A 17,979-nucleotide genomic window follows, 5' to 3' on the forward strand; every position below is an offset into this window, starting at 1 on the left:
TTCATCAAACGCTGCCAAAGTTATAAGCAAAACAATAAAGGCATTTCCTATGGCTGATCTAACTATAACTACACAGCGGTGACCACCACTGGGTAATATTAACATATATTACCATATATAAAGTCAACCACCCATGGAAGGGAGTTGGCCACAGGGCCGGGCCTAAAGCCGGGCCCTGCATCCAATGTACTGGGCAATAACCACCTGCCGCACACAGCCTTTGCCCCTGCACAGCAGGTGGTTGGCACAGAACCTGGCCTGCAGCCAATCCCTCCTTCCCTGGTGCCCAACCCCCAACCTCACATCCCTGTAGGCAGCTACTCCCATCAGGCAGCAAAACACACCCAAACACACAACCAACCCAACCTTTATATATAGAGCAGATCTTTCTCGGAAAATTGCCAATAATTTTTATCAAACGTAAGTTTTAACAATACACACAATCAGGGTTTAGTAATATTGATTACTTAAAAATACTTGTACTAAAGTTTTATTAAAACACATCTGTTCTGAATCTTTCTTTACCATTGTTTAACCCAAAAAAGCAATTATACAAAAAAAACAGAAGAGGCCCTGACACCTGTTTTATGCATCTTTAGGCCTCATAAAATGCAACCATACAACAAGCCCCTAGACGGTGCTAGATTCCAGGGAAATGCTTTGAAAAATTATAGAAAGTTCTCCAGAGATCATGGTTTACATAACCAAGGAGACTTACTATTTCTTTCTCTGATATTGCTGGGGTGCTGAACTCCCTGCAGCCCACCACAGCACTAAAACAAATTCTGGAGTTGCCCCTTTTAGGGTCATCGCCAAAAATAAAAAGTATGCCAATAGCCCTTGCAGGGCATTATGGGGTGCTCCTTGAAGGAGCAGTGAATGAAAAATGAGTGGCAGTGGCTACTCATTTATTATTCACTTTTTTGTCTTTTTAAAAAAATTTGAGGGTGTCCAGGTCCCACCTGGTACATCTACTGCCAATGTTTTCTTTTTTAAATATGGGTCAGTGGGGGGAGTCCGATGGTCCCCCAACCCCGCTAGCTCCCTGAAAGCGGACCCATTTCTCTTTATTTAAGTGTGCCATCCAGGGAACAGAGACATTTACTTTTGTTGAGACCAAGAACCCCTGCACCCTTGTCGAATCCCTGCTGGCACCCATTGCCGGTGCAGCGGGAGCCAGCATTGGTCCCAGCCCATGAAGCAGTTTTTACTTTGCTCCCCAAGGCCTGGAGCAATTCAAAGCAACAGCACTTTACTTCTTCATACACATCTGCCAAAAAAGTATTCAACTGAAGTGCCACTACTGGTGGACCAATACCTGATTTCATTACAGTTTTAATTTCAGATTTTGTTGTTGTGATGGATCGTTTTTATTTTTACAAACATATGCACGCCACCTTTAGATGCTGGAATGTTTATTCATTTTGTATTATATTTAAACATTGTATGCCCATTTTATGTTTGCAAAGGCTAAAACAAAATGCAGACTTGTAAGGCCAGACCTATTGCCGTTGCCAACGCTTGTAGGTTGATAGGATTATTTCTACTCAGATTGCCATGAATTTAATTCCTTAAAATGTCCCAGTGCAGTTTACAGTAAGAATTCTTATGTAGCAAATACATTGCACCTGAGGGAAATGAAAACACATTAGTTCATACTTTTTTTTAAAGACGAATGAACTGGAATAAACCAGTCAAAAGACCCTGTTTGGAGGAAGGGTTTACTCACTCAGAAAAGGAACAATTTGAGTTCTTTATCACGGTTAGAGATAAAAATGTCACAAAAGGTATTTTTAAGTTTTAAGTAGCTGTTGATGCCAAGAAATGCGAAAGCACTTAAAATACTAAAAAACATCTAAATATTTAAAATGGGCTTTTCCGTGGCAGAGCTACAAACAAATGGCGCAGGTATTTTTAGAAACGCAGTTAATTAACTACGGGTTTTTGATGCCACATGGACTGCACAAGTTATTTTCTTTCTTTGGAGCACGTGGTATTTATTCATGATTTTATCGTAGATAAAAGGCAAAAACAGACCTCGTGTCATATACTGGCCATACAATAAACAACCATTATGTCACATAAACAGAAAGCCATCAGTCCAGATGTTATGTTCTTGGCCTGATCATCATTATCCACGGTCCATGCAATGTCCACCACTGATGCCCTCAGTATGGTAGTTTTAACTTCCCTCTTGACGAGGGCGTGGCACGAGGTAAGGTCACAGAATGGCAGACTCTTTGCCCCTCTGGTAGAGATCGCAAACTTGCTGCTAATTCCATTTCAGATGCAAACGCACAATTCCGGAGGCATTTGCTTATGCACAATTTGATTGAACATGTGTTATGTGCCCATTTTAAAAATTTCCAGCGCACGCTAAATGCCGACAAGTTTTCGGCAAATAAAACCTGCCAAGAGTTATTTTGCGAAATCCGATTTATGCACCCTGAAGCTTGCCTGGGAGCACAGAGTCGCAAATTGAACACCTGTGGGCAAATAGTGCAGCGGAGGCGATTCGAACATAAGAATGATCAATTAATGAACAGGCAAATCCGCCTGACTTGAGAGTTTGCATTTGAAGCAGAATTGGCAGTAAGTTTGTAATCACGATTTAAATGGATTTTCTTTCCACTATTCAGATTACTTCCATACCAAACACGGTCCGAAGGTCCACTGAAGGCCATTCTAGTCAACAGTCAGACATCCGCTGCAACACATTCTGGAAACTATTGAGTTGGCTTACTTCATATTAATTCAAACAATTAGACTGGCACGCTACAGTACAATGAAGCCATTCAGTCCTTGGTAAAATTCAGAAAATCTGGTGGCCTTTCCTACAGTAGTTTAATTTGGTACTGTTAAAAATTGAGTTGTTTGTTGAGAGAAGTGTCAAGCATTCACCCATGAACCTGCTCAGGGTGAACCACAAAAGTCGGGAAATTAACCTGTGCTTAACCCTCTGGTAGCTTGGTACATAAGCAGCCATGCTTAACTTAGAGGCAATGTGTTAAGTACTTATCTAGGGCACAACTGTTAATAAACTGAAAACACAACAAAGGAAAACTCCCAAACCAAGTTAGAAAAATAGATTATGATTTAATAAACACAATGAGACCAAAACAACAAAAATCACTAGACCTGGAGATATAACATTTTAAATGTTTACTGATTTAGATAAAAGTAGTGCTAAAAGGAGTAAAGCCTAACTGAGTGTATCTGGCCGCACAGGACTTGGACTAAGTCACAAGTTCAGGATGACCATGTATGAGCGCAGGCCAGACACAGGAGAAAGATTGATTCGCTGAAGATTGTAATTATGTCCTTGGTGTGCGGTTTGTATTGTAATGCTTTGCGTGGCTTAGCATTGTCCTTCGTCAGTTCTGATGAAGCTGTTTGAAAAATCTTTGTGTCACTCTGCATCTGTTCCAATGATCTGTGCAGTGAGGCTTTCATTGGGTGTCAGCTCTGCTGAGGCTGGCAGCTGTGTGGCCAGACTTTGTGGGGCTTTGCTTTGCCCAGTGCCAGTTTAGATGAAGCTTACAGCTGTGTGGGGCGGCTTTGATTATCTTCATGAAGGGTTTGGTTGAATCTTTAAGCCAGTATCTGGTAAGGCACCTCTAGGGGCTAAATAACCCTCACCAGCAGAGTCCAGCAGGGCTTAGGCAGCTTCAGTTGCGAGTCCAGGAGGCCAGTGCAGCAGATCAGCTGCAGAGTTGATAAGAGGCCTCTGGATCGTGTTCTGTTCCCGTAGCTCAGAAAAGGAGGTCAGCCAGCTGACCCTTGATTTACTCCGCCTGAGATGAAGCGAGCGGGTCCAGTCTTCCTTCACAGAGAGCAGGGTAAGCCTCAAGCAGCAGCACAGCCATCTGGCAGCAGAGTAGTCCTTCTTCTGTAGTATACACATGTCCAACAGTGAAACATTGGTCTGAGGGTGCCAGCTTTGAAATGGGAGAAACATCTAGACGTCCCCCCACATCTGCTGCTGGAATTTACTTCCTTCCTCTGCCCCGGTCCCAAGATGTCTGGAGTCACACAAGGCTAGTGTGTAGTTCTTTGTATGTGTGCTGAGGCAGCTCCTTTGAAGTAAAAGTGTGGCAGATGACAGCTCTGCCCCTCCCATCTTGTCAGGATGGCCAGTCCTGCCAATACCCAGTCCCTCTTTGTGAGACTGTTTGTGAGGAATACACAGAAGCCATCACTACACCCATTCACGTGACCCAGGGTACAGGCTGCAGGTACCAAATGGTTAGGACAAGAAATACCAACCTTCTAAAGGTGAAAGTTTCAGAATTGTGACTTAAAATCCGACTTTGCCAATAAAGAGGCTTTTAAATTGCAATACATTTTTGTAGAAGCATACCAGCAATTTTTCAAAACTGCTTGTGAGACTATTTTGGATAACACACAATAAACTTCATGGGAGTAAGCACCACTTGCCACACAATTCCATCTACACTACAGGCAATCACAATGCAATAAAGTACCCTTTCTGCCAAACTCTTGGTCTGCCAACCTCATTTAAAAATAGACAGAACTTATGTTTTACATAGACGGATGCCCCCATTGGCTCTGTTGATGGAAAACTTCCTTTCATGGCCTGACAGATTTGGGACTGTCAGAGAAAGAAAATTCCAGCAGCTATTTATGGTAAATGGTGTAATACCTTTTTTCCTGTTGGGACAGGAAAAAAATCATAATCACCTCCGCTCCTGGGGAGAAAACCCCGACGTTGTGGGGAACCTTTGTCTTTTTGTTTTTCTGAAACAAATTCTGGAAAAGGTCGGTGTACTGCCATCAAAACTGATGGTGACCATCCACAAAATTCTTTGTACACTGAAAGGAACCACATTGACAATGGTTCCTTTCAATGTAGGGAGGTGACCACTGCCCCAGTGGTCATCTCTAAATTTGATGGACAGCCTATTGCATGAAAGAGAGACAGTACAACAGAGACATAGCTTCTAAGATGTGTTGGTGTTTTCCTTTATCCCTGTGCTGGCATAGTTTTAGCTGCCTATGCACACACACTTAAGCTAAATCCTGGTCTAGGATTTGTATAGATAGGGACTTACATCAAAGCGCATGTGGTTCCCTAGGGAACACCCTTGTATCACTCATGGAACACCCCCTTGACGCAGTATAACACAAAGCATCATATTGTGGAACTTTGTATCCTTGGGACACTATCCAATGCAAATCCTCTTTTGCGCTGGATACTAAATCCCATCATAACACTTTGTATTACAAAAGTAACCTGATGCAAGCCAACAAATCTGGGCCTGTGTTTCCTGCCTTGTGATATATGATGTATAGTTGTGCCATTGCACATTGTATGACATTGATACCACTTCTTTCTAGGAACTCACTCATGAACTCAGCATAGACATTGACGAGTAAGGCAAGATTGCAACTCTACATCATGTTGCAATTTAATAGGTCTTGCTTGATGAAGAATTGTCTATTTTTAAATTGTATGCTCTTTTGAAAGGGCAGGAGTCAAACCATCGTAGACCATTTCTTTCCAAGTCCATTCTTTCCGTTAGAGTTTGGGTGGGGACAGTGGCAAAGACCAATGGCAGGTCCAGCAGCGTGAGGGGGCAGTTTTCATTATTGTTGAGAAAATGGACTATGTCATCAAGTTTCAGAGTGGAGACCAGACTGTTGTTCCTAAGTTTATTAGATTTGAGGAAAGTGTTTAGTTGTGCTACAGACCAGATTTTAAGCTATTACATCACAAAGGGTAGGCCTGTCGTTGGGTGGAACCGTTTTACAGTATATGTCTGCTTTGCTTTTTCTAGGAGCAGGGTTTAGAGACATCTGCTATAAATAGAAAGTCTACAAAAGTGTGTTCTTTACGTTAATACATGAACTATAGAGTCCTGATTTTATTTTTAAAATTACGTGTTTCGGCAATGGGTCAATATCTTTAAGATGTTTTCAGGGCTAAAAGAAATATTTAAAATCCACAACTGCATGACAATAATCAGTATATACCGAAGGTGAAAGAACAGTGCTCATTGCCAAAATTCTAAACTTATTCAGGTTGATTCATTAGTAAATAATGGTTGGAAAAAGACAATACATTTTTAAGCAGATCATATTTTACAGATTCCAGAATTTGCCTTAAGCAACATATACCCACAGATAATATGTGAAAGAACGAAATCCTAAACAATGCTCCTCCAACACTGTGGAAAGTATGATTTTGACATGACTTTCCCCAATCATTAGTCTCGCTATCCTCACTAATGCGTTGTACCTAAATTATTATTATAATAAAATACCATCTAATCATCTACCTGTATTCACTGAGAGAACACTATCATTACTCTTAACAAGTTACCATCTCTATGTGGAGATCATTTTTTCGCCTAGCATAGTGATTCCCTTTTTATATTAGCCTGAAACAAGGAGATCTTCACATAAGTGTACTCAAATGCAATCAGGTACAGTTACATATAACTAAAAATGTCTTTACTCCAGTAATGTCTCCCAGACCCCTTTGTGATGCTTAAATCACAATACTCGATTTCCATATACAAATACATTAATTTCTAGTAATCAATCACTCTTTAAGAAGCTGTAGTGTCATCAAGTAGAGTGTAATACTGCACTTAAAATGATATTACTCTGCCCAGGTTATAACAACTTCAAATGTGAAATACAATAATGGGTACAAAACCAACTAAAGAGCAATACAATGAACGGTCAGCAATTGATAGTCATAAACATACTTACCTCCATGACATGCCACTAGATTTTAGTGCATGTAAACAGCAGTAGTGCGTTAATGTGCGCGCAGGGGCGTTGACCCCCTGCAATGAGCCGCTCCTAAGCTCATTTGAGAATTTAAATTAGCCCCATACAATTTCCATTAATTTTATTATGTTATGGGGCGGGACTAAGGAGCTTTTCAGTGGGTGGTACTTGCAGCTGAGGCTGAAACTGAGCTGTGCATGTCAGGTTGGCCAATGTTTTTGCTGTGGCCAACCTGACATGTGCAGATCAAGCTTCCACATTGAAGGCTGCCATGAAGCTGCATCAGCAAAGACAAAGCCCAATCGGTCTTCAATGGAGAGTTATGTTCCCATGCTCCAGCCAGTTCTTGCACCGCCATTATGCTGCTTTGTATTATATGCAACATAGGAGCAGTGCGTTGATTGGCTGGGGTGCTTGGGCTTGTTTTTCCCGGCCAGGAGCAGTCAGTTGAAGAGAGAAGTTTGACTACGCTGTGCATAAGTGCTGGGAGAAAGAAAGAGTTATTACCAATAGCTAAAAGGATGTCTCAACCCAAAATAGAATGGAGCAGAGTACAAGAATTGTCAGGTAAGGAAACTCTTGTTGTAGCACAGTGCATATGGGGTGGTGCCAATTCGGAAAATCAGCTCGTCAGGAGTTCCAAAGTGATTGGAGCAGTGCTCATTATGCACACATTCTTGAATCATGCAAGTGATATTAAAAGGTGAACTTCAAAGCGAGTGGTGAATTACAAATACTTCAGCTATGAAACAATAACAGTGGTAATGTGAACGGTGGTACACGCGATACAAATGTTCTTTGAAGCACTACTGAATAGTTTAAACTTTTAAGCAGACGGTGCCTGCACAATTTGGCCTGTTCAAACTTAAATAAACTGGGCTAAGATTTGATTTGAGTGCCCGCCAGAGTCAGCCAACTGCCCCTATTTACACCAGGCTAATAATTTACAGGAAGCAATTGGGGGACCAAAGCAAATGGGAAAACTGCCAAACAAAGGTTTTCTGGCAATGCAGTAAATTTTCAAGTGCTCTTTTTTTCTGACTAAGGAGGCACTCAGGGCCCAGGGAGTGCTTGAGGCCTACACTGTCAGTATTGTTTTGGTTCACATGCTCCTCAACTCAACCAATTTTATAACCGGATACACCATACCATGTTTTTTACCTTCTGCTTCTAAATTCCCTGAGCCCAAACAAAGTCAATGGGAGATGGTCAGCCAAGTGAGGTTCGATATGTTGACACCTGGTGAGTGACTTCCAAGGCTGGTCTGCACCATTCACAGCGCTCTTCTCCTGATAGAAACCCGTTACCCTATTGATGAGAGAGGCCTGTTGCAGTCGAGAAAATCCTATTTATTCTTCAAGTCACAATGTTTTAAGGTAGACAGTAAGTTAAGTATTAACCTGTAATTGTTCATTATTAAAGGGGGTTCCCCTTCTAAATTTAGAGAGGTGAGCTTGCAACATATCCATTCTATTTTAAAATTAAACATTTCTCAAAGTTTGCATAGCTTTAATCAAACTCCATCCGCAGGTGTGGGTAAATATTCGTAATGTAAAACATGTCTGTACTATCCCTTCTTGTGCTGTTGACTGTCTGTGGCTTCCAGAGGTTGGAATATTGGTAAGGCAATCGTTGGCTTGTGCACATTTTGTCGTGATAGGCATCCTATTGCTGTGTGTAGGTTTAACAACAAATAATGCTATGTAACGGTAACTACATTCCCTCGCGGCACACAGTGCAGAGCACCTGTGAGTGTATGATAAGTAGCTACAACGTTGGTCATCCACAAGCAAGGTGTCGGGGCCTCAGTCAGGCTTTGGAGTAGCAGACTGTAAATTAACAGGACTCCCGCCTCACTTATATGTGGATGAAAACGATGTTTCCAGCAGCAGAGCCTCTGCAGGCTCCACTCTTTAAAATCTATAACTTGGCGGTGGAGTTCACCACAGGAGGCTGGGCCAGAACGAAGGCCTCCAGGATACACTTTCCTGCCTGTACGGATGGCAGTGAGACTCATGCTGCACACACGGAGGAAAAATACTCAGTGGTCTATTTCAGAAACATAAGCCGGCTTTGGATGTGCAGACTGGCTACCATCACCAGCTGTGCACTCCGACAAAAGCCAGGGCAATTAAACAAGACGAAAAAAGGTTTCTAGGAGTCCACAGAAGGATTTACAGTTTACATGCGCTGCAAAAAAGGAAGATCTTTAGAAAGTGATACTATTTACAACGGTGTTGCCAGTCGCACTACAGGCAGTGAGTGTCTGCAAAATCTGCATCGCAGCCTGAAACAATTCTTCCCTGGAACACAGCTTGATACATGCATACTGGAATGCAGGTGAGCAACACACACTATGAATCTGTTAGATTAGCAGACACAATGGCCAAGGGATACCAACACATACACCACCACTTGTAGTGAAAACACTGTACTCAAAAGCTATCCTGCAAGCTTAACCCCGTCAAAGCACGGGAGAAATTTGGATAACAAGTGAATCAGCACCATCTTTGTTTTGTCTTTGACCATCTTTTTGGTATCAGCATAAGAGAATGGACAGAGAAGGTGCTCCATATTATGTACGGACATCACACTCACACAACTAAATAACAATGTAGTCAGTGCTAGTTACACAATAATTCTTTTGCAGCACACTGACTGCAATGGATCTGAAAATAGGCACAGTTTTCAGAACATAAGTATTATCAAATCTATAATTGGAGCACAAAATAATGTGTACCACATTCACAACTATAACTTTCTATTCCGAAATCTTCTCTCTCTCTCTCACGACTACCGAGTGCACGTTCGGAATACAAGCTAGTCACAAAATGCGCTGGGATATTTTCGATTATTATTAGGCATAACTCTCCCTGCCCTCTTGGCAGGACAAATGTATTGGGGTGGAAGTATGTTCTTTGAGAAACATCAAGAGGGAATGGCAAAATGTGAGGATGTTTGAAAGGACACAGATGTCAACAGTACGGGACACAGGTGGCAACAGTCCCGGTTGACCCGGATCATGTCCCCAGCTTCTCCCCTGGACCAATGTATTCTCTCCACCGTGAATTACCACCAGCTTCAGATGTCAACAAAAAGTTAAGATAGGAACATGTTGACCTATGTCTACCTTCCCCTGTTTCAAGGACCAGCAGGGCATGTGGCAAGGGTGCAACTAGGACTGCTCCAACAGCGCATCCTCAACATCTAGCTGGGAATGTGTCAAAGAAATGACAGCAATAAGCACACACTATAGAATAGTGCCATGTGAGATCTAAATGGCACAATACTGTCACACTACCACTTCAGTGCATCTCTGCACATCCTCCACTGCTCTTACTATGCCCATGGTGCTAAACTAATTGGTCATTCATATCAGTGGGGCGATAAAGCCTCTTAAATCTAATTATACTTAAACAAGGGAGTGTCAGTGCATGTCTAAGTATGCACAGTTTGAATTACCTGTACACCATAATTTTACTTGCTCATACAAAAATTATTGCAATGCATGCAATAAACATATATTTTGTGGGTGTTTGATCATTTCTCATGTGTAAACTGTCCAGACGAAACACCACCGCAGCGGTGTCATGGGCATTCAGATCTATACTCAATGTTTCCAGTCGTCTTCACAATGTCTAACTCAGGCTTCTCCAACGAGTAGCTTGTGAGCTACTGACAGCATGGCAGGAGTTTGAATCTGACAAACTCACTCCCACTGGGTCAGCAGGGACACTTTCACCAAAACGATCTCGACCAACCTGACAGAGATCTCGACGGTCAGCCCTTATCCATGATGACAGCTATCTAGGTGACTTCCTTTGTGTTATCTCCAAAAATGAATGAATTTATTTACTTTTTAAAACAGACAACACTCAGCTGATACTTTCCCTCACCAAGGACCCCACCAGCGCCAAGACCAACCTGCAAGATGGAATGAAAGACGTCGCCGAATGGATAAAACTCAGCCGTCTGAAACTGAACTCAGACAAAACGGAAGTCCTCATCCTTGGAAACACCCCGTCCGCCTGGGACGACTCTTGGTGGCCCACGACCCTTGGCACCGCACCAACCCCCTCAGACCACTCACGCAACCTCGGATTCATCCTGGACCCACTTCTCACCATGACCAAACAAGTCAACGCTGTATCGTCTTCCTGCTTCCTCACTCTCCGCATGCTCCGAAAGATCTTCCGCTGGATCCCCGCTGACACCAGAAAAACTGTGACCCACGCCCTCGTCACAAGCCGCCTGGACTACGGAAACACCCTATACGCAGGAACCACCGCTAAACTCCAGAAACGTCTTCAGCGAATACAAAACGCCTCCGCCCGCCTCGTCCTCGACATACCCCGCAACAGCCACATCTCCGCCCACCTGAGACACCTGCACTGGCTTCCCGTCAACAAAAGGATCACCTTCCGGCTCCTCACCCATGCACACAAAGCCCTCCACAACAAGGGACCCGAATACCTCAACCGTCACCTCAGTTTCTACACGCCCACCCGTCAACTTCGCTCCGCCAACCTCGCATTCGCCGCCGTCCCTCGCATCTGCCGCACTACAGCAGGTGGGAAATCCTTCTCTTACCTGGTGGCCAAGACATGGAACTCCCTCCCTGCCAACCTCAGGACCACCCAGGACCACCCTGCATTCTGGAGGCAGCTCAAAACCTGGCTCTTCGAGCAGCAGTAACCACCCTCTCCTAGCGCCTTGAGACCCTCACGGGTGAGTAGCGCGCTTTATAAATGTTTTTTTATTGATTTTTGATTTGATGTTTATCATGCCCCCTGTGCAGTAATGATCATTCACTTGTTTTTTTGCCTGATTGACACCTCTGCAGCTGCACTGGAAATGGCAGCCATTAAAGAAAGGCTGACAAGCCTCATTCTCGGTGTAGGTTGTGAAATGAGAGGCAGGTAGTGCAGTAGTGTAAACCTGAAACCTGGGAGTTGATAGGTGTTACCATGCTAAAAAACGATTTCATAATGTTGATTACTTTAAAATAAATCAGCAAGTGACAATTTCTTAAATAAATCACCCCATGGTTGTTAGTTGTTATTGATATATTACGTACTTTGTGTACAATGGCTGATTGCAGTAATAGGGACCTCTCAACACACTTAGGATTCCAATACCTTTGATAAAAATGCAAACTATTACAATACAAAGTTCCTGGTGCATCCTAGATGCTTAAGGAACTGTGAAATCATGAAGAAGTTGCAATCTGGCACTCCCAGTAGATTTCATTTCTAAAGGCATAGCAATAAATATAAAAATCTGTGAGGTGGTCAGCATTGTTAACTCAAAGTTAGTTATGAAGTTCTCTGGTTATACTGAATAAGCAGCTACCTGCATCATTATCATATGAAATCTCTTTCTGTTGTCATAACTACACTTTCACAATTAATTTAATAACCTTCTTGATTTTTCAAATTTGTCCACTTTTTTTTCAAATGTTTCTCGGAGAGCAAATCACCCCAAATCCTACTTATGACAGTTGGGCTTACTTGCCACGCTTACTCCTCATCCTGGATTTTTACGCCCCACTCACTTCCAAATGCCACCAGCTAAAACTGCATGTAATCAGCAAAAAGGAAAGAAAATAGAATGCAACTCTGCAGTGACAGACAAGTGGAAGAAGGGATGAATAACAAAAGAGTTAGTAATCAGAATCACGTCAAGTTACCTTAAAGATGCATTATCCACCATTCCGTGTCTCCGCATTATTGGAGTTCAGGTCTGCTGCCATTAGGCTTCTGTTTAAATACTGAACATAGGCAACAGTAAAACATGTTGTCTCAGCCAGCAGTGCCATTTTAAAAGAGACAGTACAATTGCCCAACAATATAAAAGTAACATAGTGTCACATTTTTCAAGAAACTGGCTACCCAGCTAGTATGGTGTTGGCTGGGTAGCCAGAAGGGGCCAAAGGGGCCTTGCGGCTCCTCCATAGCCCCAACAACAGGGTGATGTGAGTGCCCTGGGTGGGCACCCACCACATATTGGAAGCGGTCAGCTCCCACCAGGTAAGCCGGCTGCAGCCATGGGGATTCTGAGCTGTGTCCCTGCAGCCATCAACAAAAAAGGAGCTGTGGGTACCCTGGGTAGGCACAGTGGTGCAATCATTTAATTAAAAAAATGTCAGCATCTGCTGATACCCTTTATATCTACCTGCTGGAAGGGACAGGGGTGCCCTGGGGCTCCCCTCACATTCCCAAATGAAATTAAAGAAGTGGCTGTCCAGGGTGAGCAGGCACTGGGATACCCAAAAAATGAAAACAAAACGAGCAGCTGGAGGGAATGCATCAGTCCCTCCAGCAAATCCATAACCCCAGGAAAGCTTACCATGTTTTTCTGAAACACTTCTGGCTGAAGCTCTGTGCTTCTGAGCAGGAGTACAGGTACCTCTTGTGGTTGTTTGTCTGATTGCATTTTATGGGCTGAAAAATGTTAAAGGAAAGACTTAAAAACATTTTGCTTGTGTGAATTAATGAAATATAATGATTACAGCTATTGGTGACTTTTTGACAAAGATGATAGATCTGCTTCATATATTTTGGTATGTTCACCCCTTGATAAAGCAAGTGTGCTCAATTATTATAATTTGGTGTTATGAACCTTTGACAAAGTCAGTACTTCTGCCTTACTTAAAATATTAACCTTTATTTTGTAACACCACAGTCAGCCTTGTAGCCAGGATGGTAATATCAACGATAAAACATTTTTGTGTATGTGGATTTTCTAGTATTGTGAGGGGTCACATTTGTCAAAGAAGTTCAAGTTTAACAGAGACAACTTTCTTGAAATGTATTCACCATTCACTGAGGAACTTTGGAGCAGGCAATGCACATGAGATATTTTGAAGTTGGTTGAAAATGTGAGAACTACATATGGCTGTCTCTTGAGTGATCCTGGATAGCACAACAGGAACACTGCTGCCCATTTGTAGTAATACCATGCTTCTGTCACATGGCCAACACACAGAGCCTGAGGCATATCTTTTCCAACAACAATGTTTCATGTAAAGTTTTCACAGGATGAATCAAAACTTTTAAACTTGCTGGATCATTCATTAAATTCTTAATGAGGCCAAAGTAAATTATGTGCATTTATATTTTTAAAGACAATTTACCCCATTCTCAAACTTACCACCTGGTCAGGGGACTTTTCAAATGATAAAAGAATAGGCAGAAGAAGTGTAGGTAGCTTACTCAATATGAAGAATTAGGACGAACAGCTGTTTTCTCCCACCTTATTTAAATTAAGCAAGAATCACATGAGGAGGTGTGGCCTACTCCCAAGCTTCTGATCAACTGGTTCATTTCTAAGTACTTTGTGTGTGGATGGTGTCATGTATTAAAACTAATATCTTAAACACGATCAAATTGCATACCTTGTCCTAAAACCTTTCAAAGCCAGCTGTCAAAAGTTATGTTGTTTCAGCATAGTTCACTTTCATCCAATACATATTTTCAGACAACATAAAGAATTTGTATTTAACAAGACCCATTCAAAAATAAGCACACAGGCTGTAGACCTCTCCGGAAACAGTAAGGTAGCATCTGTTGATATTGAGCTTAATTATTTGCTCATGACATTGTTTTACTGATTCTTATAATCAGTGCTGAGTGTTAGACTTAGCATCCTTGCTGTGGTTTCCCCCCCAAGATTTTGCCTTCAGACATCCTGTTTTGAGGACTTCATTTTTGCTGGCCTTGGGACTCTGCACTCACTACCACTGCTAGTACTAAAGTGCTTGTGCTCTCTCATTAAAACATTTTAAAATTGGCTTATACCTAATTGTCATCTTCAATTTACTTTTCAGTCCCTAGTCAAGTGGCAATACCAATTCCCAGAGCCTATAAACTAAATACTGCTAATGGGCCTGCAGCACTGATTGTGTCACCCACCTACGTAGTGCTTTAAACATGTTTCAGGCCTGACATTGCAGCCTGTGTGTGTGTAGTTTCTAAGTGCCATTTCGACCCGGCAAAATACATCTGTTGCCAGGCCAAAACCTTCTATTTTAATATACATATGTCAACCCATTGATGGGCCCGGGACATCCCAGAGGGCAGGGAGACAATCTATTTAAAAAGCTGGATATGTACTTTAAGTTTCACATGTCCATGATGCCAGACTGTGCATCACAGCCTCTTGGCTCCTTGGAACCGCTGCATTTCCCTGACTACGGACTGCATCCTAGATGCTGTACTTCACATTGCAAGCCCTGTGAACAGGACCCTCAAAAGTGCAGGCCCTCGCATCGCAGCCTCGCCTGATCCAACGCAGCCTAGCAGAACCAACCACCTTTGGCACAGATCCCCACAGGGCTCTGCAAACCAGGATTTAAGGTACTATGTTCAGCAGGCTTAACTGGTTCCCCATAGCTGGCCTGCACTCCATAACAGTCAGCCTGAACTTGTGCTTTTGTCCCAGTCCAGTGCGACCAGACAGCTACAGATGGAACTTTATGCTTTCTGGTGCTATTTTCATGAAAATCTTTAAAACTGCATATCTCCGGTTCTACTAATTGGAATTTTGTTGTTATGTTCTTGTGTTATTTATTAAAGAAAGCTCTATTTGTCTAACTTGGTGTAGGATTTTTTGTGCCATTTTTTCCACTTTATTATTGTTTGAAGTGTTTCACAAATACTTTACACATTACCTTATAACCCTGCCTGCTCTGTACCATGCTACAGAGGGCTAAGCACAGGTTCATTTAAGGTTGGCTTGTGCCTCGCCCTGACAAGGACTGTGGTTGATGCTTGACCAGGGTTGTCACCCCAGTCAACCAACAACTCAATTTCTAACACTGAAGATATAAACAGATGAACACGGAGGAGAGCACTATCTCAGGTCTCAGGTGGTTCTTCGAATTGTGTTCTTGCCCCCAACTTGATCACCAGCTCCTCACTCACAAGCAGGGCCTCCTCCCTCTCAGATTTATCAAGAGGTCTTTCTGGTCTCCACTTTTTGAAGAAAACAGTATTGTGGTTGGCATTTTCTGGCTGTTTGCTGTCATCATCATGACTTTCCTCGCCAAGATGATCCACAGCTTCCTCACAAATGATAATATGAAGTTCCTTCCTGCTTTTCAGTTCCAATGTAGGACAGCTGGATGCAAGTGTGTGTGACACCCCTAGCTCTACTTGCAGCTTTCTTTTCATGTCTTCTTCTTTGGCAGGTCACCACATTTAATAGTTTGCAAGACCAGGTTTTGCCATTTTGTATCATATTTATAATTGGGAGATAAGACATCAACATCAGGGGCCCATTGGGCCATGGTGAAGTGCTGATTCAGTACTACTGATCCAGAGAGATACCAACTACTTTATTCAGGGTCAGCTGCCCTACCTCTCGGCAGTATCTTTTTGTGCCAAATCTCGAGAGACTAGAGGTATTGGAAATTTTCAATCCTCTGAAACGGGGGAGCTATTGTTGGTTTTCAGAGTAATCTGTAGCCCAAAGATGCTGAAATGTTTCTCCAACTTTAGATGGACGTGCACAAACATGTTGTGTACAGAATTGTTTCAACAACAGGGTATTTCATTAATCCATCTATGGTAAATAACATGTGCTATCCATCCAGGAATGATCACAAATCGGCACTCACATCAAGCCAAGGTCCCTCACCAATATCTTTTGAGGTGACTGAGCTTGGTTTGTTCAGGGCTTCTGATGCTTGGCACAATTCATCAACAACTAATACAGAGGCTTTTGATGGGTCAAAATATCCCATCATGGTAGTGTGGAAGATTTACTTGATTTTATAGAATGGGTTGTCTTCTACAACTCACTGCAATTTTACTGATGACTTTGTGAGGGCTCTTAGTGGCACACATAGTGTGGTAAATTGTTTTGCAATACGTAGTATTCCACAGAAGCTTTGGACTTCTGATACTGCCATAGGTAGGTGATGTTCTTGATAGTCATCACTTTCAAGGGGTTAGACTTGTAATGCCTCTCCTTATTTCCATGAAATTCTACTTCTGCTTCAGAAATACCTATTTCCAGAGTTTCTCATCTTTGATTGTCCATTTCAGTCTTTTTTGTGTTGCTCCTGGAAGTTAATTGCCTATAACAATATTATGTGATCACTGATCTAGTGTACATCTTCCAGGCTAGTCAGGATCTCTTTGATAGAATTTTGAAAGACCTCCACAGCTGATGAGACGTCAATGTTCCGGTCAAGGGATCTTCAGAGGCCCACATGAGTGAGAAGGTTGTGATGTATTGACAGCTTTATTCAAGCTGAACTTAATGATATCTGGAGTTGAGGTCTAGTTTGGGGAACCATTTAACACTGTTGAGAAACGAGATGAAGTTGAGAGTTATTTGTGTTACTGCCTCTTAATTGACCTCTTGAGGAGAATCATATTAATGCACAGGTGGATAATGCCTGGCTGCTTGACCTTACTTGTGATAACCTTCGACGATGCCCAGGGTGTGGGGGCTTAGGATTTTTTTTAATGATTCCTTCCAGCCTTTGTGGTTTCGTCTTTACCGCCATTCTTAAATGGAATGGCACACATGGTGATGGAGTGCTGTGGGCTGTGTGGTACAGTTTTTATATAACTTTACAGGAGGCACATTGAGGCATTAGCGTTCCAGTACAGGCTGTTGAAGTTATTTAAAAAAGTGCCCATTCCTTTCAGCTGTATGCTGAATGAAGTGTGCAAAGATCAGCTCTTCTGCTATTGAATAACTGACGAGGGTCTCTGCTCCAGGGAGGACAATGAAGAATTTTGTGTTGCAATGGCCTGTTTCATGAGCCAATGCCAGTGGGTCCAAACTGCCATATGCAAAGATTTGTGTCCGAGTTGGTGCCGTTGCACTTGGTTGAATTGTTGTATGCTTGTCATATTTACTGATGCATCAGTGTCTGTTAAGAGATTTTTTTATTTGCTTGCACTTTGACTTGGCAGATGGTTCATTTTTTACTACTTGTGTTCAGATGTGCCACCAGCAAATGATATAATCATTGCATCTTGTGATATTCTGGAGTTCACATCCTGGGGTTTGCTGGTGTTGTGTGTTTTCGCTGCAGGCAATCTCTGCAGAAATGTGTAAAGTGATCTGTTTTCTTGCCGTCTGTACCAGCCCTTCATTTGTCAGGGCACTCTGCCATCAGGCGTGGGAGCTTATGACATCCACCACTTTTGCTTTGATGTGTTTGTGCTTCTTGACATTTTCCTTTAGTGATAGCTAGTTCAT

At 42.5% G+C, this 17,979-nt stretch overlaps 1 protein-coding gene across 2 annotated transcripts in view; it reads right to left on the reverse strand.

Annotated features, from left to right (window-relative positions):
- LIX1 (limb and CNS expressed 1) overlaps positions 1-17,979 on the reverse strand; it is a 915,486-nt gene that overhangs the window by 9,922 nt on the left and 887,585 nt on the right. Inside the window, exon 6 of one of the 2 annotated variants that reach the window (XM_069225941.1) lies at positions 13,108-13,202. The exons of the other annotated variant lie outside the window; for it this stretch is intronic. Coding sequence (XP_069082042.1) covers positions 13,108-13,202 — 95 coding nt within the window. The remainder of the gene's footprint in view (positions 1-13,107; positions 13,203-17,979) is intronic. 2 annotated transcript variants of the gene reach the window in all.

This window comes from Pleurodeles waltl, chromosome 1_1, assembly GCF_031143425.1.
Source record: "Pleurodeles waltl isolate 20211129_DDA chromosome 1_1, aPleWal1.hap1.20221129, whole genome shotgun sequence".
Classification (NCBI taxonomy): Eukaryota; Metazoa; Chordata; class Amphibia; order Caudata; family Salamandridae; genus Pleurodeles; species Pleurodeles waltl.